At 39.0% G+C, this 27,175-nt stretch overlaps 1 protein-coding gene and 1 long non-coding RNA gene across 2 annotated transcripts in view; one reads left to right on the top strand and one right to left on the bottom strand.

Annotated features, from left to right (window-relative positions):
- The first annotated feature begins 951 nt into the window (after positions 1–951).
- The window catches only part of LOC136238538 (uncharacterized), a 37,382-nt gene continuing 11,158 nt past the window's right edge, over positions 952–27,175 (top strand). The window contains exon 1 of the mRNA XM_066029086.1: positions 952–1,837. Coding sequence (XP_065885158.1) covers positions 959–1,837 — 879 coding nt within the window. The 5' untranslated portion in view covers positions 952–958. The remainder of the gene's footprint in view (positions 1,838–27,175) is intronic.
- On the bottom strand, positions 13,473–16,449 carry LOC136239461 (uncharacterized). Its single transcript, XR_010693474.1, has 3 exons — positions 15,654–16,449; positions 14,278–14,349; positions 13,473–13,763 (listed from the first exon to the last, which is right to left on the bottom strand). It is a non-coding gene; the product is annotated as an uncharacterized lncRNA (long non-coding RNA).

The raw sequence follows: 27,175 nt of genomic DNA on the forward strand, positions 1-27,175 counted from the left end.
TGTTATAAGATGATGGTCCGCCCCATTATTGAATATGCATACTCTGTCTGGGCCCCCCACACCCACACCAACATAAACCAACTTGAGTCCATCCAAAGGAGAGCAGCTAGATTTTGCTACAATGATTTTTTTGGATTTAGTAGTGTAACAAGAATGATGTCATCATTAAATTTACCTACCCTCGAAGAAAGAAGAAACAAATCTAAGATAACTACAATGTATAAGATAATCAATGGCATAGGCGGCGGAAAGGGGGGGGCTAGGGGGCTAAAGCCCCCCCTCGGTCTGCTGAGGGGGGGCTTAGCCCCCCCTCAGAATGATATCACACCGAAATTATCTTTCTTGGAGTGGGGCTGAAAACCGTGATAAAGATCGAGATACTCTAATAGAGCAGTCACTCTAATAAAGTAGTCAGTGTGTAGCGAGCTATGTAAGGATTTTTATGTAGTTTATCAGCTAGAAATGGTAGCTGGTGAGGTGGAAAGCTCTTGTCAGTTGGTTGTGACCTTTTTTTTTTTTTTTTTTTTTTGGTCTCACCTTACCAAACTATAGAAATAAGTCTGGGTCAGCCCAGCCCCCCCCCCCTCATATCAACTACTTCCTCCGCCGCTGAGATTCAATGGCAATCTAAGTATACCCGCAAATGATCTAATACCTAGCTAATCATTATCCATCAAGGGAAGGATATTATAAACAGCTTGACACTATGATTGATTCTTATAAATTTTCCTTTTTCCCTTCTACAATCAGACTTTGGAACACACTCCCCCCTTTGTAATTCACTCCCCTACCTTAGATGAGTTTTGTACTAACCTGAACATTCATTATGATCACACCTGTGCACAACAATCTTTTTGATTTCTGCACAGTAACAAATATAATAATAATAATAATAATAAAATAAAAAAACTACCAGCACATACCACAATCGATTTTTTAGTGACAAGCGGAAACACCAATGGATAATATAACAAAAGTGCTACAAGATCTGACTCTTACTGGAGTGATCCCACTTGATGAAGAACTGGGACGAGGCGCTTATGGGAAGGTGTTCAAGGTCAAATATTGCAGTATGATTTGCGCCGCTAAAGAAATTCACTCGCTACTCGTTGAGGCAGCAAACACCGAGGAGAAGCGAAAGATAAGAAATAGTTTCCTTCGCGAGTGCTATCACTGCAGTTCTCTTCGTCATCCCAACATCGTCCGCTTCATAGGGGTTTATTATCCGAAAAGAAATTCACTTCTTCCCGTGATGTTAATGGAATTGATGGATGATAGCTTAACCAACTACCTGAAAAATACGAACATTGGTATGAAGAGGAAAACTTCTATTTTGTACGATATATCCCTCGGTCTCGGCTACCTTCACGGTAACGATCCCCCCATTATCCATCGTGACCTCTCTCCCAACAATATCCTTATCTCACGTGATTCTGTCGCGAAAGTAAGTGATCTGGGAGTAGCTAAAGTGGTTCAAGCTGACCGCAAAGCTACACAAAATATGCTTACCAAGGTTCCAGGTACAGCAGATTTTATGCCACCAGAAGCACTAGAAGATAATCCTGTGTATGGGACCAGTTTGGATATATTCTCATATGGTGGCATAGTTCTTCACGTGGTTAACCAGGAGTGGCCCACACCAACAAAAGCAACAGAGTACAATTCCTGGACAGGACGAGTGACCGGGTTTAACGAGGTACAACGCCGACAAAGGCACATAGATAAAATGACAGAATGGGCTGAAGTGCTGAAACCTTTGGTGAAGGCTTGTTTACATAACAACCCAAGTAAACGGCCAGTAATAGCAGCAGTGTTCAAGATGTTGGAGCCACTGAAGGTATGTATGTAGTTATATGCCACATACAAAGCCCAGGCTTTTATTTCCCTTCTAGCCTGTTTGATTCGGCCTTTGAATAACTGTAAGGAAAATTACATTTGAGTAGGAATCATAGAAATAAACAGAAGTGAAAAAAGGGAGGTCATCTACACCTACAGCTATGCTAGTTGATATTCGTTTCTTACTTCAGTCGTAGTTACAGCTTGTCAGTAGTGTAGAGTAAGCCACCAATGTTCGACCACCATAGGTTCGGACACGATTTTTCTTTAAACCCGCAAAGAAAATTTCTGCTCTTTCTATGCCTTTGGAGAGGTCTAGGCCATAAACTCTTGCATGCAAAATTTCAGACCTGCAGCTTTCTTAGCCTGGCTGCAGGAGCTGCAAAAGTGACCTGTCCGAATGTTCTCAATTCTCAGACAAAAATATGTATTATCGGTCAAGTGGCACTGCTCGTAATGCTTGAAGCTGATCAAGTCTTTCTGTGCTTGATATGAAAGAGCAACTCTTATACTCTCCAAATATATGCAGATGTTTGGCTTAGTCCTTATTGGCTGTGAATTACAAAGCTCCAAAGTCACCTCTGTCGTGCAATCTTAAATTCGGCCACATGTGAAGTTCGTACAAATCAAATAGTTACCTATATCGAATTCAAAGCTATTTTTATGAACATTGAGAGCATCAGCTACCGTTCAGTAGTAAATAGATACATGCACAATGACCGCACCTTGATTTTTGCCCAAATAGCTACATTGCATTTATGCTTCTTTGATATTTTTAAGACAGGGGTTAGTCAAAACCCCATTTAGATGAATTTGGATTGTGTATATGTGTGCTGGGTGCAGTAGCTAGGCTGCTACTGTCAAACGTTTCTCTCCAAAATGTCCAGGACATTAGCCAGATCGAAACACTCTAATAGAACAGTCACCTATTATACAATTGGACCAGTCAGAAAATCTGAGGGCCACACCCAGGAATATTCACTTCAATAAAACTATTATATGTGAATTTCATTGATCACAACGCTCAAAACCTGATTACATGTGATATAAATTGGTTGATCGTTATATTCAGGGCTCAACCCAGAATATTAACCTAGAGGGGGCGAAGTAAGTCACTTCGGATTCTGGGGGCATGCTCCCCCAGGAAAATTTTGAAAATTTAGGTGTAAATATACTCAATTTTGGTGAAATTTTACTGTGATGCCATTGAATATTGACCATTGGATCAATATTCAATGGCATCACAGTAATATTGACCAACTTTGGGATCAATTAAACCTTTCCATTTCTCAAGGCTTTAGGTATAAACCTAGGGGGGCAATAGCTAACCCAGAGGGAGCCTGTGCCCCCCCCCCTAGATTAACCCCAGATATTAGAGTAATTGACTGCTCTATTAGAGTATTTTGATCTGGCTAATGTCCTGGAGATTTTGAAGAGAAACTTTAAACATTTTTAAGATGGGATAGTCAAAACCCCATTTAAGTGGATTTGGATTGTGTATATGTGTGCTGGGTGCAGTAGCTAGGCTGCTACTGTCAGAGAAGCCTAAATGCAATGTAGCTATTTGGGAAAAAATCAAGGTGCGGTCATCGTGCATGTATCTATTTACTACTGAACGGTAGCTGATGCTCTCAATGTTCATAAAAATAGCTTTGAATTCGATATAGGTAACTATTTGATTTGTACGAACTTCACATGTGGCCGAATTTAAGATTGCACGACAGGTGACTTTGGAGCTTTGTAATTCACAGCCAATAAGGACTAAGCCAAATATCTGCATATATTTGGAGAGTATAAGAGATGCTCTTTCATATCAAGTATAGAAAGACTTGATCAGCTTCAAGCATTACGAGCAGTGCCACTCGACTGATAATACATATTTTTGTCTGAGAATTTAGAACATTCGGACAGGTCACTTTTGCAGCTCCTGCAGCCAGACAAAGAAAGCTGCAGGTCTGAAATTTTGCATGCAAGAGTTTATGGCCTAGACCTCTCCAAAGGCATAGCAAGAGCAGAAATTTTCTATGTGGGTTTAAAGAAAAATTACTTCCAAACCTATGGTGGTCGAACATTGGTGGCTTACTCTACCCATGACTGAAGTATGGATTAAATTTCAACTAGTATAACTGCAGGTGTATAGTTGACCTTCCTTGTTTCATTGTTTTTAACCAGTGCATACCCAGCAGGCGGCCTTCGACTGACAGTGGGGGCATGCACCTTGGTTACTGTAATCATAGAAAGAACTTTCAGTTTTACCAATATCCAATTTATCGGTGCCTTAACAAGCTGATACCAATTATACTTCAGTGCTGGTCACTGTAAAGTACTAATTATACAACCAAGTACTAAAGATAATACGAAATGCGGTTAAAATTATGTCATAAATAATAATTAAATAATTAATGTTCTCGAAAACTACGAGGTCTAGAGACATGAACTAACCGGGGATAGATTCGCCTGTGAATGAATGCACAAACGTATAATCATCGCTCCTGTTCGTGCTGATTACTTGACCATACGTGTAATTCTATATATCACCCAGCACCACACCCTTGTTTAATTACAGATTTCTCGAAGGAGAAGATTAGTAAATGTTAGTAAATGTCCGCGAAGTGACTACAGCAGAGCCAGAGGCCACCTTACACGTAAACAACAACATTACAAGTATGTTTAAATGTTTGTAACTGTATTTTGTATGCAGGATATGTGCTCCAGGCGTCATGCAGTAAACCACCAGCTGATGACCAGTTGGGATACCAGCTGATGCGCTGGTAAACAACCAGCTGGAACAACAAGGTAATGAGTAATGTAATACTTGTACCGGTAGTTGTACTATACATCTTCATCCTTCATCTGGCTTGCTAGCGGCTGGAATTATTTTCCACTTGGCTTAACTACTACTCTACTGTGAGTCTGTAATAGCTAAACAAGAAGCCGATGCAGTACTGCATATACAACAATGTGTAACTATCTCCTGTATGTTGTGCATGGCTGTATGCATAATATTATAGACTGTGATCACTGTGCCAATGCCACACCGCTGATATACAGGTACATCACCAGTGGCCCCTAGTTACAACAGAGTCTGTTGTGCCATATTGGCTTGATTGGGATCAATTGCTAATTGTGCCTTCACCATGTCCCTTGTTCTGCATAGCCTCACTTCACTGCTGAGTCATCTTCAGAGACACGTCACACCTACAATATATAGTTACTTTCAATATAGCTAATTTAACTTGGTTTTTGTGTAGGCTGTGTTTTAGTATTGTGGTTTTCTGATGCCAGTTAAACTCCCTTGCCTGTGTACGTTTGCATATGTATCATTTCCACTGGTACACACACACTGCTCTGAGTGCTGCCTATGGCACTGTTTATACTTGCCCAATGGGTAGGTTGCAACGTTGGTGTATGTACTTGGTTGTATGTGACGCGGTCCTAGTAATAATAATAATAATAATACCAATCCGGTACTTGTATTTTTGTACAAGTACACAGAAAACTTTGGAATTTTCAACTAGAATAGGGACCATAGCACATCGATAAAAAGTACTGAAACAAGTTGGAGTAGTGCACGATATTAAGTCACAGTAAAACAATAAGAAGTGTTATATCCCTACTGTGCTCATGATACCATAATGGAAATGCACAGTAGGGATATAACACTTCTTATTGCTTTACTGTGACTTAATATTGTGCGCTACTCCAACTTGTTTCAGTACTTTTTATCAATATGCTATGGTCCCTACTCTAGTTGAAAATTCCAAATTTTTCTGTGTACTTGTTTGTTAACTTTTTTGTAAATAATTATTATGACTCAACTGGTGAACCCACGCAAAAGGCATCTGAAATGGTACCACGCGCCCCAATTATCATCTAAAATGTTTACGCTTCGTTGTCGGCTATGTTCAACCCGTTACACAGCAGTATGAATCAAGAACTGTTTGAAAAGCACCTCTGCTATCAAAATAGCCACTATGACAAATACGGACGATTTCTATTATGAAGGGAAGCCATCGCGTGCTATTGCCAAATCGACACTTTTCGCTGTCAGCAAAGATGAATGGGACACAAAGGAGGACACTGGTAAGTCCATGTAGAATGCATTGTACATACTGCGGTATGCCAAAAGGCACCTGTCGGGCTGAAGTAACATCTAACAGTGAAAAAATCAAGCCCGTAGCTTTAGCCGCTATTGAGTTTACACTTGTCTGAAGGCATCAGTCAGTCAGTTACTCAGTCAGTCAGTCACTAGAAAATTCCATTAAATAAATTATTTTTAAAATTCCGTAGCAACTTGTTGAAAGTGTTTCGGGTCGATCTGAAGGCTTGTTTGGGCTTAGTTTTACTGTCGTCAGGGGAAATTGAGGCTGTTTTGTGGGTGATATTATTTCGTGGGCCATGCCTACTCCTTTGTGGTCCCTACTATACAGTTACTATCGTACTGTATGATACACAGTGAAATGTAACATTACAGGTGTACTGATGTGACCATTAGTGAATTCTGATATGATTTTTAGTATGGAGAAAACAGAGTGCTGTAACTTTTGCTACAAAGCACCTGGCTACCTATGGTGGTGTGACCTATTTTACACTTCCCAGACAAGTAGGCACCGCACAAACATTTTATTACATGCTTCCACAAAGACTTGTCCACCCTATTATCAAGATGCATTGCATAATTGTAACACACTGAACAAAAACTGGCCATTTTTGCACATTCCTCAAATTCCATTTTATTGCATCTCTGTAATCTGTAGTAACAAAAGAGTGGACAGCCAAAGTTTCAGCCTATATTATTATGAATGGTCTTGGAGTTATAGCGATAGACAGTTGGAACAGTGATAAACTCGATTTGTACAGCAACAGTACAGGGAATATATTACAGACGCTTAGATAATCGATCATAACCCACGATTAAAAGAAGTTACAAAGATGGGGCGTGGCTCTATCTGTGCACCATGAATTGGGAAATCAAGCAAGGATAGTACTTTCCTTGTACTCCTTTGTGTTGACAAAGAAGAAGGCCATTCCAACTAAGAAATGATGATGGTGGACGTCGTTTTTAGTGCATCCTAAACAAACGCCCATAACTCACGTATCCTTTGCTGTGTAAACACAAAACCAAGAATTTCTTACTCTTTGTAAACAGGCAAATCCAATGATGTATAGTTTTTATTAATTTGAGCTTTATTTCAGTGCATACGAATACGATTAATTAAAACGTGCATAAATTTTTCATGTAGCACGCATACTTTTACCCAGTGTATTTCAATACAGTTTTATGGCAAACTATAATTTTGCGAAAATGTCCGGTTTTCACTCAGCGGGTCACAATTATGGCTGGATTATTTAGTAATGTAGTTCTTCATCAATTTTACACAGTAGGATGCAGCATTTCCTTTGATGTGTGGAAGTCTCTTATTTACAAAGAAACCTGGTATCAGTTGTCTTACTGGTAAAACACCTGACTCAATAGGACAGTTGTTTACAACCACAATGTGGCCCACAGTAATGCAATTAGCCTTTTGTGGACAATTAGTATTTAGCACATCAGTAAACACCAAGGGAAATGATGCGATTGTGAGCAGATTGTAATAAAGAAATTACACTCAGGTATGCTATCTGTGGCTAGCTCAGTGGGTTCATGGTAGCTGGTTAATCAAAAAAGCCATTAATTCAGTTTGTGGCCTTTACCATATTAAAGCGTACTCTGTAGACCTAGACAGCCACGCTGGCACTGTATATTCACATTCGCTGCTATCTATAATGCCTCAAATATTCTTTTTATCAACTTACAAACCTTTATTCATGCTCCATGGCTTGCACAACCTCACATCGTTTGCTCACTGAAATACCCTCAGTGTTTACAGATGGGAACTCGCTATACTAACTCACTGCTTCTACGCCGTTGTCTAAAACACTTAGACACTCGTAATAGGCATCTTCGAGGATTTAAAACCATTGGTGACGTCAATAATTATCTCAGCTGCACCTCAGTAATTATTGATGTCACCTCAGGTTTTAAATCCTCGAAGACACCTATTATGAGTGTCTAACTTTTACAAAATGTAACAAATGCTGTAGTTCAAAAGACCTGGTTAAGAAGTACTACTACTACTACACGCATAATTGTATGGCTTCTTGTTATGCTACATTGTATAGCACAGGTAATAGAGAGGCTTTCTATTTGTATGGATGGTAGTATAGCTATGTTACTTCACATGCAAACTATCGGTAGCGATATCATTTCTTGGAGTGTTTGCGCCAATTACAGATATGGTAGAAATGGCCACATTGACAACTGATTCAATCACCGATCCAATTGTCAGTACATCTTGTGAAAAGTGTGTTTGTGTGTGCATGTGTGTGTCATTCTGCTTGCGTGAGCAAAAGTTTTGTGTTAAAGGCAGCCTATGTGTGAGAAATTAAGGCTATACGGTTCTAGTATTAACCTTCCAGGTAGGTAAGGCCATTATTATTAAGACTCATGATAGTGAGTTGTGCTACCAAGGAAGTGACTATCCTATGTTATTACACAAATGACAAACTCTAGTAGAATGCTCACCAAAAATCAACCTTTAACACTATTCTCTAGTAAAAAAAACACACCTTGCAATACAGCACAACCTTTGGTATAATGTTATGTAAGCACATTAGTAAGTAAATAATTCCTCTCATATTTTAGTAATGCCTCATGGCATTTTATGCGAAATGTTGTATTCTTCTCCTTTGCATACTTGTTAGTGCAAGAGGCCCTGTGAAGCCAATGTTTCTTATGGTTATATCTTAGACTGTGTTTGTTCCACAGCCTTGAATTTACTAATGTAAGTTCTTTGACTAGTTAAGTTTCTTCAATACAAATCTTGGAACTCCACCTATCTTGTGCATGAGAGCCATCATAAGGAATTTCTCAAAGCTTGATTCAGTCTCATGAGACAATCTTTGATATGTAATTAAATATATGGGGTAGTTTCTGGGAAGCAGTGAGTTATTTTCCATATGCACACTCATAAGATAATAATGTTGCCTATGATAATTTCTGGCTTATTTTGTGATCTTTTAGAACCCTATCTTAAATTTAAGACATCTCTAAAATATGTAGTGTTTACTCGAGTAGCAGTGAACGTTTGTTATTATACAGTTTGCTGAACTCAGTGAATTCGGTACAATTCCCCGTAAGCGTTTATTTGCTATCAATGCTATAGGTGAATCAGTGTGGTGAATTCAGTGAACTTGCTATTCGATGCCATTCCTATAAGTGTGAAAGTGTTTGTGAGTTTGTTTGTTTGTTAAGGGCCTGAAAGTAATGCCAAAATGCTAAAGGTCTGAAAGTAACGCCGGAACGCTTACATTGTTTGTGTGTTTCAAGGGATACCCAGAAGCCATACTCTAAATAACCATTAAGGTTGCAACATTACTACAAGTACCTGCCTACTTGTACCAAACTGGTTTTGGGGATGCATCACTTCATATCCTAAGCTATGGACATGAGTAAAACACAGAACGGACTGGAAAACGGGCTCACAAACAGACTGGGTACTTCAATCCCTCACGCTGCAGAGCAGACAATGTTTTATGATGAAATAAGTAGCCACAAATGAAGAAGGAAGAGCAATATACGTGAAGAAAGTAAAGTAGGTCTTATATCTTCTTCATCGTGGTGCAATGAACAAAGTAACCCATAATTTATCGACTATTAGTGGTTGTCGTTTTTTGATAGGACCTTCTGGCGAGGAATGGCGTAGTGATGAAGAAGACTGATTAGTGAATGCTCAAGTCCGGAAGAAGAGTATCTAACAGTGGCGTATCTAGACCTTCCCTATTGGTAGGGCACAGCTAGGGCCTCGGCTAGGACACTGTATATGCTGCTGAAGGTAGGGGCATCCCCCACCCAGCAATTTTTCGAATTTCAACAGCTGCAAAATGGCATCTGAGGCCATTCCAGTTGCAAAATGGCATCTGAGGCCATTTCAGCTGCAAATAAACATGCTTTTAGATTTTTATGAAGTAGCTTATTATTATGTTTAACCTGTTCAAATTGTACAGTAACACGAACAACATTAGGGAAGTACCCTCGTGTAGGACTAGCCTTTTGGTGCCACCCCTTCCAATTTGGATGAATTAGATAGCTAGCTAGCTACATAAATAAAATTAGAACAAGACAATACTATACACCTTAGGCAAGATGAAACGTTACAAGGATCTAAGATATGATTACAAATTACAAGAACACTAGGAAGACACATACTTGTCAATGTTACCAACAATAGGTAATTTAATAACATGTTTAATTGGTGGGTGTTAATTAGAATCATTGTACTTTTTGACTTCATGACACCTCAATACTAATAATTTGGTGAGTAATTTAGTATAGATTAAGTTTCACTTGTTAGATAATGCAATGATCCATGAAAAGCTGGTGATTGTGGGTTTTGTACTCTTCAGTTTGGTAGGGCACTAGCCAAGTTTAGCAGGGCCTAGGCCCTACAAAGCCCTGCTGTAGATACGCCTAATGTTTGACAAGTTAGAGGACAAAAGTAGAAACTCACATTTGATTGTATAGTTTTAAAAATTTAAGGCTCTAAGTCATGAAATGTAAGACTAGTTCTAATTTAAAGCGAAAAAGTATAACTTTCTAATTTAAAGCGAAAAAGTATAACTCGCGTGTGGCAATGAGTTAAAACACAGGGTTTGAACTAAACTGTGCGCTGTTGATTCTTTATCTCGAGGAAAGTATGTATCGTAGAATTGGTTAGCCCGTTTGTGAGTTATAAAGGGAAGATTTGTGGGAAGCCATACTGAAATAGTACAGAGCACCCTTAATCCGATATTAAGCACCGCACTAAAAACTGCTCTTGAACTTAATTCTTTTGTGCTGAATTAAAAGTGCATTCTTCGTGGTGCATGACTATATAATGCTGTAAACAAGCCAAGATATATATACAAGATTTAAGACTTGTTGAAGAGATGCTGTTAACATAGCATGAATTTATTGCTGTAGTCAGCATTGCCAGCCAATGAAGTACAATGTGGTGTGATTTTGAAGCCTCCCGTCACCTGTTAAACTGAGAAGCAGTTACAAAATTATCCTGAACACAAATCTATTAGTAACAGTATCTCTTCAACAAGTATTGAATCTTGTATCTTGCTTGTTTACAGCATTATACAGTCATGTTCCACGAAGAATGCGTTTTTAAGTTGGCACAAAAGAATGAAGTTCAAGAGCAGTTTTAAGCGCAGTGCTTAATATCGGCTTAAGCAAGCTTTGAGACAACAATGTTCAGAGGTTTATTTACTGTCACTGCAGTGTCTGATATTGTTTTGGAGTGGGTAGCTGATAAACAAACGTTTGGGGTAAGTTTTACCCAGTCCGTTTGCGAGTCCATTTTCCAGTCCGTTCCGTGTTTTAGTCCCGTCCCTAAGCTATGATGCAATGCACACAATAACTGTTGAAGCTGTTGTGATAACCAAAGGTGGCTTCTATAAACTATTAGCTTATAAGCATTACTTTTTTTTGTCTTGATTGATGTTACTCAATGACAAAATGTGTGATGTCCTAAAACAAAAACAGCCTTGGGGCTGTAAAAAAGGGCGCTGCCAAGTAAAGTAAGATCAAACAAACAAGCTTATTCAACATAACTGGTAAGAACTAGGACTGATATCAAGTTGCGGCCAAGTAGATTGGAACATTGCCATGATGAATCCGTAAAACAACTGCTAAGAAAAGGACTGATATCAAGTTGCAGCCACGTGAATGTGGTATTATGCTTTATCTTTGTAGCTAGCTATAGCTATAATAAAACTAGAGCGAATACACATGCAACTATTTTATTTGGCTGTCAAAAGGTGCAGAAACTATGCACCCTAGTGAACAAGAGTGGAGGGACTGCAATTGTTCCTGCTATGTTTATATGCACAGCTAAATACATTTACTTTGATATTCGGTCATTTTGTGCCTTCCTCCATCATGAAATGAAGCATTCATGTGATCTACAGAATAATCAAATAATTATATAAAATTCAGTGCAGCTAGCAAAATGATCTTTCTTCCTGCACCTTTTGTAAGAAATTCTACTAGCGGTACATTGTGTTCCATGAGGATAGGTTGTTTGCTGCATTAAGAATATGATCATGCCATCACCTTTGCAGAAACAAGGACTGTTCTTGCTATTGCCAAGTAACTCAGAGTCTATGTGCACAGCATCTTGAATGCTCCCTACCAGCTTATCACATAACATTTCAATCTTCCAAGTTGCCGCATGCACAAGTGACTAGACGGAACAGAGCCATGACATACACTGACTTTCAATTAAATCATACTTACTCAAAAATGATCAATGTTCTTTTCCACCTTGAACATTCATCAAGCTTACTCTGTACTTTTCTGTGTCCTCAGTGGAACTATTAGTCAATTAGAGAGATCATTTCTGGTTCTTCACCTAGTCAGTAGAGTAAGGTGTTAACTTGGCATGTTTCATCTTGGAGGCTGGAAGGCCTGAGGCATGAAAATACTACAAGTCCATTAGGACTATATATTCATCAGGATGCTTGAAATCAAACAGAGTGGGCTACTTTCTGTAGTTGTAATTAAAATGCATGGCTGTAGTTGAAATGCAAGCATTTAGATTAATCAATAATCTTTGTGATTGAAGTACAAGCTCAACATAATCAAGACTCACGGTAGTGAGTCGCGCGGCCAGTAAAGCAGAAACGCGTGCCGCAGACAATAAATGACGCGACCACTACGTGAGGATTTTACAAGAACGAACGTTGTCAAATTCGGCCTTCCTGTAATCCACCCGTCACTTACGCTATCCCTCTGAAACTCTGGAGTTGAACTCATCGTGTCACTAGTAACTACCACACAAGCAGTGAAGCAAATCCATGCCAATTGTTTCGTGATTGAGGTTGCTGACATCAAAGGGGAAGTTTCTTTTTTTTTTTTTGTTTTATCGCATGCGGTTAGACGCAACCGCAGGTGTATGCCTTGCGTTCCTTTGTGCATTCCGAACATTGATTGCCCTGTTATCGCTTCAGTATTCACTCAATCACCTCAAGATTCACATCATCGATTTCACCATACATGATTACCCTACAGTTGTGATTTCAGCACCAAACGAAGTTTCAGTCGTCCTCAGTCGACCTAGAGGCCAAATACAAATTCCAGATTGTTGTTTTCCGCAATACTCGCTTGGCATGTAGGGCAATGTGTCTTTAAACTGTTCTGAAAGTTTCGTTCAGATTGAAACATTTGTTTTCGAGAATGGCTAGTTTGAAATTTGAATTTAGTCGCCCCCACGTCATTTGCTCTCTAAGAATTTTACTCAGAATTTAAAGAATGACGCAGAGCACAACTGCGGTCACTGGGTATTGATGAACTGGCGCTCTATGTAGTTAATCAGTACATATAGCCACCAAGAAGTGTGCTGCCATAGATTATAGTCCATAGATATAATCTATGGTGCTGCATGCATACCATCTTTCGTTTTGAAATTAGTCGCCCCCACATAATTTGTCCTCTAAGGGCGCGGTACAACTGCGGTTACCAGTTGTTGACACAAGCTGTGAGTAATTAGCACATGTAGCTAGCTTAAAAGGAAGTGTGCAAAATCGCCTAATACAATTGTCATCATGCATTATTGCATTTTATAGCACCCCCACACAAAATTACACATGTAATTACAACATACAGAGGAGACACATGAATACCAAACACTTTTCACAACAATAATGTAAGAATTGTACAATAATGACTGTAATATAACTGCTATGCAAATGTTTTCCAGTGGCCCACCATGGTAGCAAGTCTCACATGACGGCATGTATATTCATCCAAACACAATGGGAGTAACGAGTAAGTATGATGACAACAAGTTGGTATGACTTCATTTGTAGAATCCAGATGAGTGGGTGTGGCTCCAGTATGTCTAAACAGTTAACAAACATTCCTGTTATAAATACGTGCTAGAGTTGCAATATAATAGTATAGTATTTAAATGCAATAGTACATAGTCTCCATTGCATCACTATCAAATGACACTAAGTGGAGGATATTGTTGCATCTCTAGTATGTACACTCTATCAGTACAACCTATCTTAATGGCCACTAGTATAGAAAGACAACCACTCTTGAAAAGCCAATTCCAATTGAGAATTTATACACTGTTACCTGCTGAATGAGTGAAGGTGGCAATAAACAAGTTCCACCGTAATTTATACATGTGATCTGATCCTGTATATTCTGTCAGTGGATGAGATCCACTTGGCCAGGACAAAATGTGACTCAAGTGCCCTGGATGATCCATACTCAACCAACGTATGACCCAGTGGCACAATGGAACTGACTATTTATAGAGAATACAATTATATTTATTTCTAAGATGTGTGGATGAGTGGACACATTACAACACATTACATGTACATACAAGACATGCTACGTACTGTTTTAGCATTTCAAGTCACCACATTATACATGTACCAGTCAACAATGCTTCATAGTGCCCATCAGTAAACCTGAAGAAAAGTTACGAAAAATAAAAATTCACATAAGTACAATGAAACCTCATTAATATGGCAGGCTGTGGGACCAAAAAATTTGGCCTGAATAACAAGGTGACCTTATTAATGAGGTCATAAGTAATGCTTAGCTATATTTGGGACCTACTAGAGGTGGCCAATATAATGAGGTGGTCTTATTAAAGAGGTGGCCACTAAGTGAGGTTTCACTGTACATATAGTTCACAATATTGTGAACAATATTAATGGTTAACAATATACACTGAAACTTGCAGGTCACTTCTTGTGGAAGATTGCTCTCTACACAAAATGACACATTCAGAGATTGTATTTAGATGGATGATACAGTAACGCATTGTGACTTCAATACTCGTGATGTGTCACTGCTAGGCAGCAACCATATACACGGCACTGCCACATCGCACTTGCTCGCACACACAATTTTGCTAAAGATTTTACAAATTGATAATTAAGGGGTGTGGCAACTAGCTGTTTCGCTCGCAAGACTGTGTGGCAGCTGTTTCCCTTCTGTACAAGTGGCCACCAAGACAGGTCCACTGTGGATGAAAGCCAGGCATTAGATATTTGGTATTTCATGTGTTGAAGACATTCCAGGGCTTCTGGTAGTCTCAAATCTCACCACAGTTTAACTCAGGCAGTGTTGTGGTCACCACTTAACTACTGGAATGCTGTGTTATGTTCATCTTATGCTTGGCTACTATATTGTAGAACTGAAATGGATACTCTGAAAAATATATCCTATGGATAATGACTTCATCACTTTCTTCATCAGGAGCTTATAAGGACCAATAGTGAAACTTTTTACACTTGGGGCTGACAGTCAACTGCCTATGTCTGAAGCAGTGCTTTTGGTGCTCTAACAGATTGGCTGCCCCCTTGCTGCCAGCACTCACTGTCTCATACGCTGTCATACACTAAATCCATCTCTATAGCCAGTTAGAACAGCATGCTTCTTACCTTTTTTTAAGGCAGCATAATGCAGCCACCTCTTTAAAAGGCAAGGTTAGAAAATTTTGTCCCTACGGCCTGAATAATGACCAGTTTTCACTGTACTATTAGTGATTAGTGATCATGGGGGATTATTTATTAAGATACTAAGATATACAAACGCTACAACCTCTAAATATAGCAGTAAATTTTTTACCCTGGTCCAATGTCTCGTAATAATCGTGACTTCGTGAGAGACTCTACTGTGACAAATACATGTTTATCATGATATGTGCTAATCGCCTTTTTACAATTAAGTTTTACAACACAAATACATGTATAGTTAAACTCACCAATTGCGACTAAATCCCTTCAACACGAAAAGACAAGTAATGAGACAACCTTGGAGACAACAGCCACACAAGCCTATTCTGGTGCGTTTATTTAGTAGTAATATAAATTTTAAAGGCGTTTATTTACAACAGGACATAATTACGCGCCCCTCTATTGTCTCTGTACATACTTGCCTTTTCTTTACTATTCTCATTTCATTTCACAAGATCTCTTGGCAGGGGCGTAGCTTCTTCACTTGAATTAGTCAATGCTTGAAGTAGATCGAGATACTCTAATAGAACAGTCACATTTCTACAAGTGCCATATTTTTATATTGTAAAGTCTGTAAGTAGCTAGTAATTTAAACTATACAATCCGATGCTAAGCAGAAGTTGTAACTATGCTAAATTTTGATTGCTGTGTTACAGCTGTTTTGTGACTGCTCTAATAGAGTATCTTGATAGTTTCAATGCAGTACAAGATGAAAGGCAAAGTGTTGTTAAGGGTTTACTAGTTAAAATGGGTGTTAGTTGACTGCAGTTGCATGCCACTAACAGGACCGTCCAGAGAAATTAGAGGGCCCAGGGAAAAGAGTTAAAGAGGGGCCCAGGGGCAAGGAAGGGTCTAGATCCTGACTGCTCTATTAGAGTATATCGATCTTTCTTTAAACAGGTATTCAAGTGGCCCCTTTCGGGCTGTGGTAGGGGGCAAAATACCCCAGTTACCCCCAATGTGGGCGGCCCTGGCCACTAAAATTACAGTTATATTTTAATATTCTGTCACTGTAATCTGGGGTTTCTGTCAAAACCATGGAAACTCACCTATTGTTATCAACAGTGCATTGCTTATTCTAACAAAAAGTATTGAAATCCCATCCAAAAACAGCTTATAGCTGTAAAAAAAGTGCGCGTCCAAGTAAAGCAGAGTTAACGGCGACAAAAAGTAATGATATCATAATGCGGCCATGTGCGAGGTGTGCAAGTTGTAAAATTAATATTAGCTAATCAGATAATACAATGTTATTGTTAAAGTGTTAATGAGAACTATGTGATGCTGCTAGTTTTTAAGTGTGTGAGCATCTTCATAAATGCCACATAAATTTAATTCTCAATAAAGCAATGTGTATAGATTCTCTGATAGTAATAAATAGTTTGAGTTTGGCCGCCTTTCCTGTATACAGCAATGCTACGAACAAAGGAAAGGTGGCCAAACTCAAACTATTTATTACTATCAGAGAATCTATACACATTGCTTTATTGAGAATTAAATTTATGTGGCATTTATGAAGATGCTCACACACTTAAAAACTAGCAGCATCACATAGTTCTCATTAACACTTTAACAATAACATTGTATTATCTGATTAGCTAATATTAATTTTACAACTTGCACACCTCGCACATGGCCGCATTATGATATCATTACTTTTTGTCGCAGTTAACTCTGCTTTACTTGGACGCGCACTTTTTTTACAGCTATAAGCTGTTTTTGGATGGGATTATAAAATACAAACAAGTGTACAATAATCATACAGTATGGTAGCACATGATGGCTTCATTGCTGACTATCACAAGAATTGTCTGTAATTTCCTTTGTTGGTGTATTGATTACAGAAATACTCTTCATACTGTTCTTCATTTGTAATGGTGCATAACTGGTAAAACACAGCAGAAGACGAAGCCAAATTACCATGTCACTATTTAGTATAGAAGGAAAAATTAGGAAGTATAAGTTAATCAAAGAAATAAGTAGTGAAACAAGGGAATAGCTAAAAAGTGGTGAAACAAGGAAGGTTGCCTATACCTGCATGCAAACATACTAGTGGAGATTAAATTCATAAACTTCAGTCTATAACCATGAATGAATTAGTGATTAAATGTCCACTAGCATATCTGCAGGTATAGGAACCTTCCTTGTTTTACCACTCTTTAGCTATTCCCTTGTTTCACTACGTTCCCTATTCCAACTTAAAATTCCTAACTTTCCTTCTACTTGTTTGTTTGCTTTTTTATAATGAACCATTGTGTAACTGATTGTTGGGGCATGTATTCTGATGCAACATTACTTTTATGGCATTCCTGGCACCATTCTTTCTTTTAATGTGGCATGCGCTGATGGAAAGGGAGGTGGCCATTATGCTTTGTTTTCAGCTATACTTCAGCTATTACACAGCATTACAAATGAAGAACAATAGGAGAAGCATCTCTGCAATCAATCCAGTTGCTACAGAAAATACAAGTGATAAGCATTATAGCCCTCACAGCCACAGGGAAGCCACATCGCTCTAGGGCAAATCAACACCTTGCGTTGTCATCAAAAGAACTGGAACACAAAGGAGGACAAAGGCAAGTCCATGATGCTTGTATTGTACGTACTGCCGTTGATGAAAAAGCACATCTTGGGATATAATGATGTTGAATAGTGCAGAAAACAAGCCCATAGAATTATCCATTGTTGAGTTATGCTTGGCTGGAGGCATCAGTTAGTTAGTTAGTTATAATTAGTCAGTCAGTCAGCATAAAATTCTGTTAAGTAGAAACTTTTTCTATATAAACTTTTTAGAGGGGTTTGGGTTGGTCTAAAGACATTTTTTAGGCTTGGCTGTACTTAACCAAAATGCTGCCAAGATGTCATGAAGGGGAATTGAGGCTGGTATTGCGGTGATATTTTTGGTTGGAAAAACCCAGATCTTCATGATCCCTAGTATCTAAACCAAAACAGCCAAGCTGTATAAAAGGAGTGCGGCCCCCAACAAGGCCAGGGTGAAAAAAGATGTGAAACCCATGGTGGCGGCCAAGAAATAGCTCTGATGGACTGATGGATGGATGGTTAATGGCAAAAATCTTAATTACATCAATTCAGATGAATTTGCGTTGCCTCCTCCACTAGGATTCGGCACCAAATTCTCCTGAATTATTGTAATTAAATTTTTTGCCATTAACCTACCATCATGCATCACAGCCATTTCTTAGCCACCACCTTGGATTTCACATCTTTTTTCACCCTGGCCTTTTTGGGGGCTGCGCTTTTTTTTTTACAATTTGGCTGTTTTGGTTTAGATATCACTTCTTTTTGCAAGCCACAAAGCCGGCCATAAACTGGTCCTTTTAACTTTTATTTTTTCTTTACTGCAGGAATTGTGGAACAAAGGAAGTAATTGTGTGTATAGCTTTTGTCTGATTAAATATTTGTATATTTAACACTGAATGATTATCACATACTGTAGTTAATAAGGTGACTTCTTACATAACTGAACTGTTGCTGAAAGTCTCATTGTTTGTAGCTGAAACTCTCATTGTTTGTAGCTGAAACTCTCATTGTTTGTAGCTGAAACTCTCATTGTTTGTAGCTGAACTCTTTTCAGGGTGATTTGTTTCTAGCTGAACTCTCTACAGGATGATTTGTTTCTAGCTGAACTTTCTACAGGGTGATTTGTTTGCAGCTGAACTCTACATGGTGGTTTCTTTGTAGCTGAACTCTCTACAAGGTGACTTGTTTTAGCTGAACTCTCTACAAAGTGGTTGAACTCTCTACAGGATGATTTGTTTGCAGCTGAACTCTCTACATGGTGGTTTCTTTGTAGGTGAACTATCTACAAGGTTACTTCTTTGAGTTGATCTCTCTACAGGGTGACTTGTTTGTAGCTGATCTCTCTACAGGATGATTTGTTTCTAGCTGAACTCTCTACAGGGTGATTTGTTTGCAGCTGAACTCTCTACAGGGTGATTTGTTTGCAGCTGAATTGTCTACATGGTGGTTTCTTTGTAGCTGAACTCTCTACAAGGTGACTTCTTCTAGCTGAATTCTCTACAGGGTGATTTGTTTGCAGCTGAACTCACTATATGATGGTTTCTTTGTAGCTGAACTCTCTACAAATAACTTCTTCTTGCTGCTCTCTTTACAGGGTAAATTGTTTGTAGCTGAACTCTCTATAGGTTGATATGTTCGTAGCTGAACTCTCTACAGGGTTATTTGTTTGCAGCTGAACACTCTACATGATGGTTTCTTTGTAGCTGAACTCTTTACAAGGTAACTTCTTCCAGCTGATCTCTCTACAGGGTGACTTGTTTGTAGCTGAACTATCTGCAGGGTGATTTGTTTGTAGCTGAACTCTCTACAAGGTGATCCTTCTAGCTGATCTCTCTACAGGATGACTTGTTTCTAGCTGAACTCTCTACAGGGTGATCTGTCTGTAGCTGAACTTCCTACAGGGTGATTTGTTTGCAGTTAACTCTCTACATGATGGTTTCTTAACTCTCTATAAGGTAACTGCTTCTTGCTGATCTCTCTACAGGGTGACTTGTTTCTAGCTGATCTCTGGATGACTTGTTTCTAGCTTATCTCTCTACAGGCTGACTTGTTTCTTGCTGAACTTTCTATAGGGTAATCTGTTTGTAATTGAACTCTGTACAGGGTGATTTGTTTGCAGCTGAACTCCCTACATGATGATTTGTTTCTAGCTGATCTCTTGTTTGTAGCTGAACTCTCTACAGGGTAACTTGTTTCTAGCTGATCTCTCTACAGGTGACTTGTTTCTAGCTGAACTCTCTACAAGTGATTTGTTTGCAGCTTTTTACTCTCTACATGGTGGTTTCTTTTTAGCTGAACTCTCTACAAGATGACTTCTTCTACAGGGTGATTTGTTTGCAGCTGAACTCTCTACTGGGTAGTTTTTTGTAGCTGAACTCTCTACATACAAAGTGACTTCTTCTAGCTGGTCTCTGTACAGGGTGATTTGAACTCTTCCACAGGGTGTTTCTTTGTAACTGAACTCTCTACAAGGTAGCTTCTTTTTTCAAGCTGATCTCTCTACAGGGTGACTTATTTCTAGCCGATCTCTCTACAGGGTGATTTTTCTCTAGGTGAACTCTCTACGGGTGATCTGCTCGTAGCAGAACTCTCTACAGGGTGATTTGTTTGCAGCTGAACTATCTACATGGTGGTTTCTTTGTAGCTGAACTCTCTACAAGATAACTTCTTCTAGCTGATCTCTCTACAGGGTGACTTGTTTCTAGCTGAACTCTCTACAGTGTGGTCTGTTCAATTTGTAGCTGAGCTCTCTCTTGTTTCTAGCTGCTCTTGTTTCTGGCTGATCTCTCTATGGAGTTAGAACTTGTTTTTTTTTATAGCTAAACTCTTTTCGGGGTGGTTTTTTAATTGGTTGCTGAACTCTCTACGTGGTGACTTGTTTGTACTACAGAGTGACTTGTTTGTAGCTGAACTCTCGTACAGAGTAACTTACTTGTAGCTGAACATTGTATAAAGTAACTGGTTTGTGGCTGATCTCTATAGGGTAGCTAACTTGTTTATAAAAATGAAATCTCTACTGGGTAGTTTCTTTGTAGCTGAACTCTCTACACAGTGACTTGTGTGTAGCTGAATTCTCTACAGAATGACTTGTAATGTTGTAGCTGAATTCTCTACAGGGTGACTTGTGTATAGCTGAACTCTCTTCGGTGTGTTCTGAATTACTACAGCGATATATTTGTAGCTGAACTCTCTACAGGGTGACTTGCTTGTAGCTGTATTGTCTATAAGATTAACTGGTTGTAGCTAAACTCCCTACTGAATAACTTGCAATGTAATGTAATTAATGGAGTAAGTTATAAACATAGCTGAATGCTCTATTAGGGTGACTGTTCTATTAGAGTATCTCGATCTCTCATTTGCTACACGTAGTTGGCTTTCGAATGATAACTCAGTGGTTTGTAATCCGATTCTTCTATACTACTGCAAGGACTTTCTATGATCAAGACACACGATAGTGTGTCGTGCGGCCCAAGAAGCCGGCGTGTCACACCGTGAGTATATTAACAGGAAGAAAGAAAATGCAATTTTCACACCTATGTAGCTCTGTGATCCCTTATCCGATTGGAACCAAATTTGCCACAGACGTGCCGGCCAGTTATGGGAGTCTACATACCAAATTTGAAGAAAATCGGTCCAGCCATTTCCGAGATACGAGCGAACAAAATTTCATTTTAATTTCTTCGTTTTTTTCTTCTTCATCTTCATTTCGCACACTTCGCAAAATCTGCCATAAAACACGAATGCGTACTCGGATAGGGCTAAAATTTGGCACACTTGAAGGGCTCATTAAGGCGGATCTCAGTACCAACTTTGGTAGGAATCCGATGAACATATACGGAGTTATGACCGATTATGTGCGTACAATAAGGCCAAAGGTCTGTCACGCCTACAGGGTAAACCCCTTGGAGGAATGAGTTGAAAATTGATATGTAGATGGAGTAACCATCGTAGGAGTGCCTTTTTGTGGTGTGAAAGGAATTGAGATAAAGACCATGGGGATATGACACAAAACCCAACCTGTGTCAAAATTACGCGATCGATTTTTATGAATAAAAAAACTATTAATTTTCACATCTACCAGGCAAACCGCTTAGAGCAATGAGCTGAAAATCAGTATGTAGCTGGAATAATCATCATAGAAAGTCCTTGCAGTAGTACAGAAGAATCGGATTACAAACCACTGAGTTATGATTCGAAAGGCAACTACGTGTAGCAAATGCGAGATCGAGATACTCTAATAGAACAGTCACCCTAATAGAGCATTCAGCTACGTTTATAACTTACTCCATTATAGAATTATATTACACTGCAAGATATTCTGTACGGAATTCAGCTACAAACAGTTAATCTGATAGACAATTCAGCTACATGCAAGTCACCCTGTAGAGAGTTCATCTAGAAACAAGTCACCCTGTATCAGCTAGAAGAAGTCACCTTGTAGAGAGTTCAGCTACAAAGAAACCACCATGTAGAGAGTTCAGCTGCAAACAAATCACCCTGTAGAGAGTTCAGCTACGAACAGATCACCCTGTAGAGAGTTCAGCTACAAACAAATCACCCTGTAGAGAGTTCAGTTACAAAGAAACCACCATGTAGAGAGTTCAGCTGCAAACAAATCACCCTGTAGAGAAGATCAGCTAGAAGAAATCACCTTGTAGAGAGTTCATCTACAAAGAAACCATCATGTAGAGAGTTCAGCTGCAAAAAATCAATCACTCTGTAGAGAGTTCAGCTAGAAGAAGTCACCTTGTAGAGAGTTCAGCTGCAAATAAATCATCCTGTAGAGAATTCAGCTACAAACAAATCACCCTGTAGAAAGATCAGCTAAAAGAAGTTACCTTGTAGAGAGTTCAGCTACAAAGAAATCACCATGTAGAGAGTTCAGCTGCAAACAAATCACCTGTAGAGAGTTCAGCTAGAAACAAGTCACCCTGTAGAGAGATCAGCTAGAAACAAGTCACATCGTAGAGAGTTCAGCTACAAAGAAACTACCATGTAGAGAGTTCAGCTGCAAACAAATCACCCTATAGAGAACTCAGCTACAAACAAACATGCCCTGTAAAATGATCAGCTAGAAGAAGCTACCTTGTAGAGAGTTCAGCTACAAAGAAACCACCATGTAGAGAGTTCAGCTGCAAACAAATCAACCAGTAGAAAGTTCAGCTATGAACAGATCACCCTGTTGAGAGTTCAGTTAGAAACAAGTCATCCTGTAGAGAGATCAGCTAGAAGTATCACCTTGTAGAGAGTTCAGCTACAAATAAATCACCTGTAGAGAGTTCAGCTACAAACAAATCACCCTGTAGAGAGATCAGCTAGAAGAAGTCACCTTGTAGAGAATTCAGCTGTAAAGAAACCACCATGTAGAGAGTTCAGCTGCAAACAAATCCCCTGTAGAGAGTTCAGCTAGAAACAAGTCACTCTGTAGAGAGATCAGCTAGAAACAAGTCACCCTGTAGAGAGATCAGCTAGAAACAAGTCACCCTGTAGAGAGTTCAGCTAGAAGAAATCACATTGTAGAGAATTCAGCTACAAAGAAACTACCATGTAGAGAGTTCAGCTGCAAACAAACACTCTGTAGAGAACTCAGCTACAAACAAATCGCCCTGTAGAAAGATCAGCTAGAAGAAGTTACCTTGTAGGGAGTTCAGCTACGAACAAATCACCCTGTAGAGAGTTCAGCTACAAAGAAATCATCATGTAGAGAGTTCAGCTGCAAACAAATCATCCTGTAGAAAGATCAGCTATGCAAAGATCACCCTGTAGGGAGTTCAGCTAGAAGAAGTCACCTTTTAGAGAGTTCAGCTACAAAGCAACCACCATGTAGAGAGTTCAGCTGCAAACAAATCATCCTGTAGAAAGATCAGCTATGCAAAGATCACCCTGTAGGGAGTTCAGCTAGAAAAAGTCACCTTTTAGAGAGTTCAGCTACAAAGCAACCACCATGTAGAGAGTTCAGCTGCAAAAAAAATCAATCACTCTGTAGAGAGTTCAGTTAGAAGAAGTCACCTTGCAGCTGCAAATAAATCACCCTGTAGAGAATTCAGCTACAAACAAATCACCCTGTAGAAAGATCAGCTAGAAGAAGTTACCTTGTAGAGTTCAGCTACAAAGAAACCACCATGTAGAGAGTTCAGCTGCAAACAAATCACTTGTAGAGAGTTCAGCTAGAAACAAGTCACCCTGTAGAGAGTTCAGCTACAAGAAATCACATTGTAGAGAGTTCAGCTACAATGAAACTCCCATGTAGATTGTTCAGCTGCAAACAAATCACCCTGTAGAGAACTCAGCTACAAACAAATATGCCCTGTAAAAAGATCAGCTAGTAGGAGTTACCTTGTAGAGAGTTCAGCTAGAAGAAGTCACATTGTAGAGAGTTCAGCTACAAAGAAACCACCATGTAGAGAGTTCAGCTGCAAACAAATCACCCTGTAGAGAATTCAGCTACAAACACAGCATAATTCATACACAAATACTGACTGTATTTATTCCGTCTATGTTGTGGTATTGGAACTAATAGTCTAAAAATTCTACCTAGGCTCAAACAAAAATAGACCACAGCCCCCAATAGTAAATAACATTAGAGTCATTTATAGATTTGAGGTTCGTTTTGTCTCGTTATAGGGAGTTTTAAAAAATAGCTGTTCCAATATTGAATAAAGACGGGGTTAGTATTGGAACACTATTTTTGCTGTGAAACAAATCACCCTGTAGAGAGACCAGCTAGAAACAAGTCACCCTGTAGACAGATCAGCTAGAAGAAGTTACCTTGTAGAGAGTTCAGCTGCAAACAAATCACCCTGTAGAGAATTCAACTACAAACAGATAACCCTGCAGAGAGTTCAGCTAGAGTCAAGTCACCCTGTAGAGAGAATCCTGTAAAGAGTTCATCTACGTACAAGCAAATCACCCTGTAGAGAGATCAGCTACATTTCAAGTCACCCAGTAGAGAGATCAGCTGCAAATTATCCTGTGGGGATTAATTGACATGTAATAAATATATGCATTATATATATAATTTGTACATTTACTGATAAAATCGTAAAGTATTTATAAAATCTGCTTCATCTTTTTCTTCTTCCTGTGGTAAAGAAAAATATATAGGTTTAAAAGCCCCAAAGCTGGCCATAGGCTGGCTTTGGGGTATACAAATACAAAAAGAAGTGAAATCTAATCAAAAACAGCCAAGCTGTAAAAAAAGGAGTGCGGCCCTTGAAAAGGCTATGGTGAAAAAAGATGTGAAATCCGAAACTCCCCTACCTAGCCGGCATTTCCGTAGCAAATTTGGTTTCAATCGGATAAGGGATCACGGAACTACAAAGGTGTGAAAATCACGATTTCTTTCTTCCTGTTAATATACTCACAGTGTGGCGTGCTGGCTTCTTGGGCTGCACGACACACTACCGTGTGTCTTGATACTGTACTTTATGATAAGTCAGGGTGCACAATTTCTGTAGTGACTGGATTGATGGCATTCTCCTACAGTTCTTTGTAATGCTGTATAGTAGAGGTGTACTGATAATCAGATCGGTTAAAATTACCATATTGGTATTGGTACAGAACAGTAGGAGGACCGATATTGCTACCGATATTTATACATTAGCAATAGTTTGTACTTAAATATATATTAGTTTTCTATGTTATGCATGTGGCTGTTTAGTGCCAGTGGCTTATTGTTCTCTCTACCAACAAGCGCCATGCTACGAGAAGCCGTATAAACACACATGATTCTAGTGTTTGCTGCTGGAAAGCTTATCGCAGTCTTTAAAAATGAAGCAGTTATATAGTACCTTTGTAATAAAAAGAAGAGTCACAGGATAACCAAGGAAACCTGCTGTACCAGCCTTCACACAAGCCATTAAAATGCAGAGTAATGCAGAAATATCCTATTAAGGCTTTCTGGGAGTATGCATAAAATGTTTGTGGGTGCCTAAATTGTCTGGATTGCACAATAGAAAACCAAGCCACTACCACCACAGGCATAGAGTGATTAATGAATATGATTATGCACATGTTGTTGTAGAGTGGGTAATGTACAGTTTTACATAGATCATCTATGACTCTTGGTTGTAGAATTGAGCTGAAAACCATGAATATACAACGAAAAGACTAACAGTGTGTAACAATTATGCAATCGAGATTAGCTAATAAAAAATTACTACTTGCCACGCCTACCAGAAAAACCACTTGGAGAGCAATACTTTGAAAATCGCTGTACAGATGGAGTAATCATCTTTGAAAGGCTCTTCAATGATGTAGAAGAGTCAGACTTAAAGCCACAGAGTTATAACATGAAATCCAACTAGGTGTAGCAAGTGCAAGATCGAGATACTCTAATAGAGCAGTCACCCTGAAGAGAGATCAGCTACGTACAAACAAGTCACCCTGTGAGATATCAGCTAGATACAAGTTACAGTATAGAGATCAGCTACAAAGAAATCACCCAGTAGAAATAAGTGCTGAAAACAAATCACCATGTAGGGAGATCAGTTAGGAACAAGTCACCCATTAGAGGGTTCAGCTAGAAATAAGTCATCCTGTAGAGAGATCAGCTACAAACAAATCACCCTGTAGAAATATGTGCTGGGAATAAATCACCATGTAGAAGAGCTCAGCTAGAAACAAGTCACCCTGAAAAGAGTTCAACAACAAACAATGAGAGTTTCGGCTACAGTTCAGTTATGTAAGAAGTCACCTTATTACTTATTATTCAATTTATTCAGTGTTAAATATACAAATATTTAACCAGACAACAGATATATACACAATTGCTTCTTTTGTTCCACAATTCTTGCAGTAAAAGAAAAAACAAATTAAAAGGAAGTACCAAAGCCAGTTTATGGCAGGCTTTGTGGCTTGCAATACAAAAAGAAGTGATATCTAACCTAAAACATCCAAACTGTAAAGAAGGCGGCCCCCAAAAAGACCAGAGTGAAAAAAGATGTGAAATCAAAGGTGGTCGCCAAGAAATGGCTGTGATGGTAGGTTAATGGCAAAAATTTTAATAACGACAATTCGGGTGAAACTTGGAGGAGGTAACGCAAATTCACCTGAATTGTCGGTATTAAAATTTTTCCATTAACATACCATCACAGCCATTTCTTGGCTGTCACCTTTGACTTCATATCTTTTTTCACCCTGGCCTTTTTGGGGGCCTCACTCTTTTTACAGCTTGGCTGGTTTGGTTTAGATGTGTAATTACAGCATATAAGTGCACCAAATGTTCATGCAT

The sequence above is a fragment of the Dysidea avara genome, chromosome 11, assembly GCF_963678975.1.
Source record: "Dysidea avara chromosome 11, odDysAvar1.4, whole genome shotgun sequence".
Lineage (NCBI taxonomy): Eukaryota > Metazoa > Porifera > Demospongiae > Dictyoceratida > Dysideidae > Dysidea > Dysidea avara.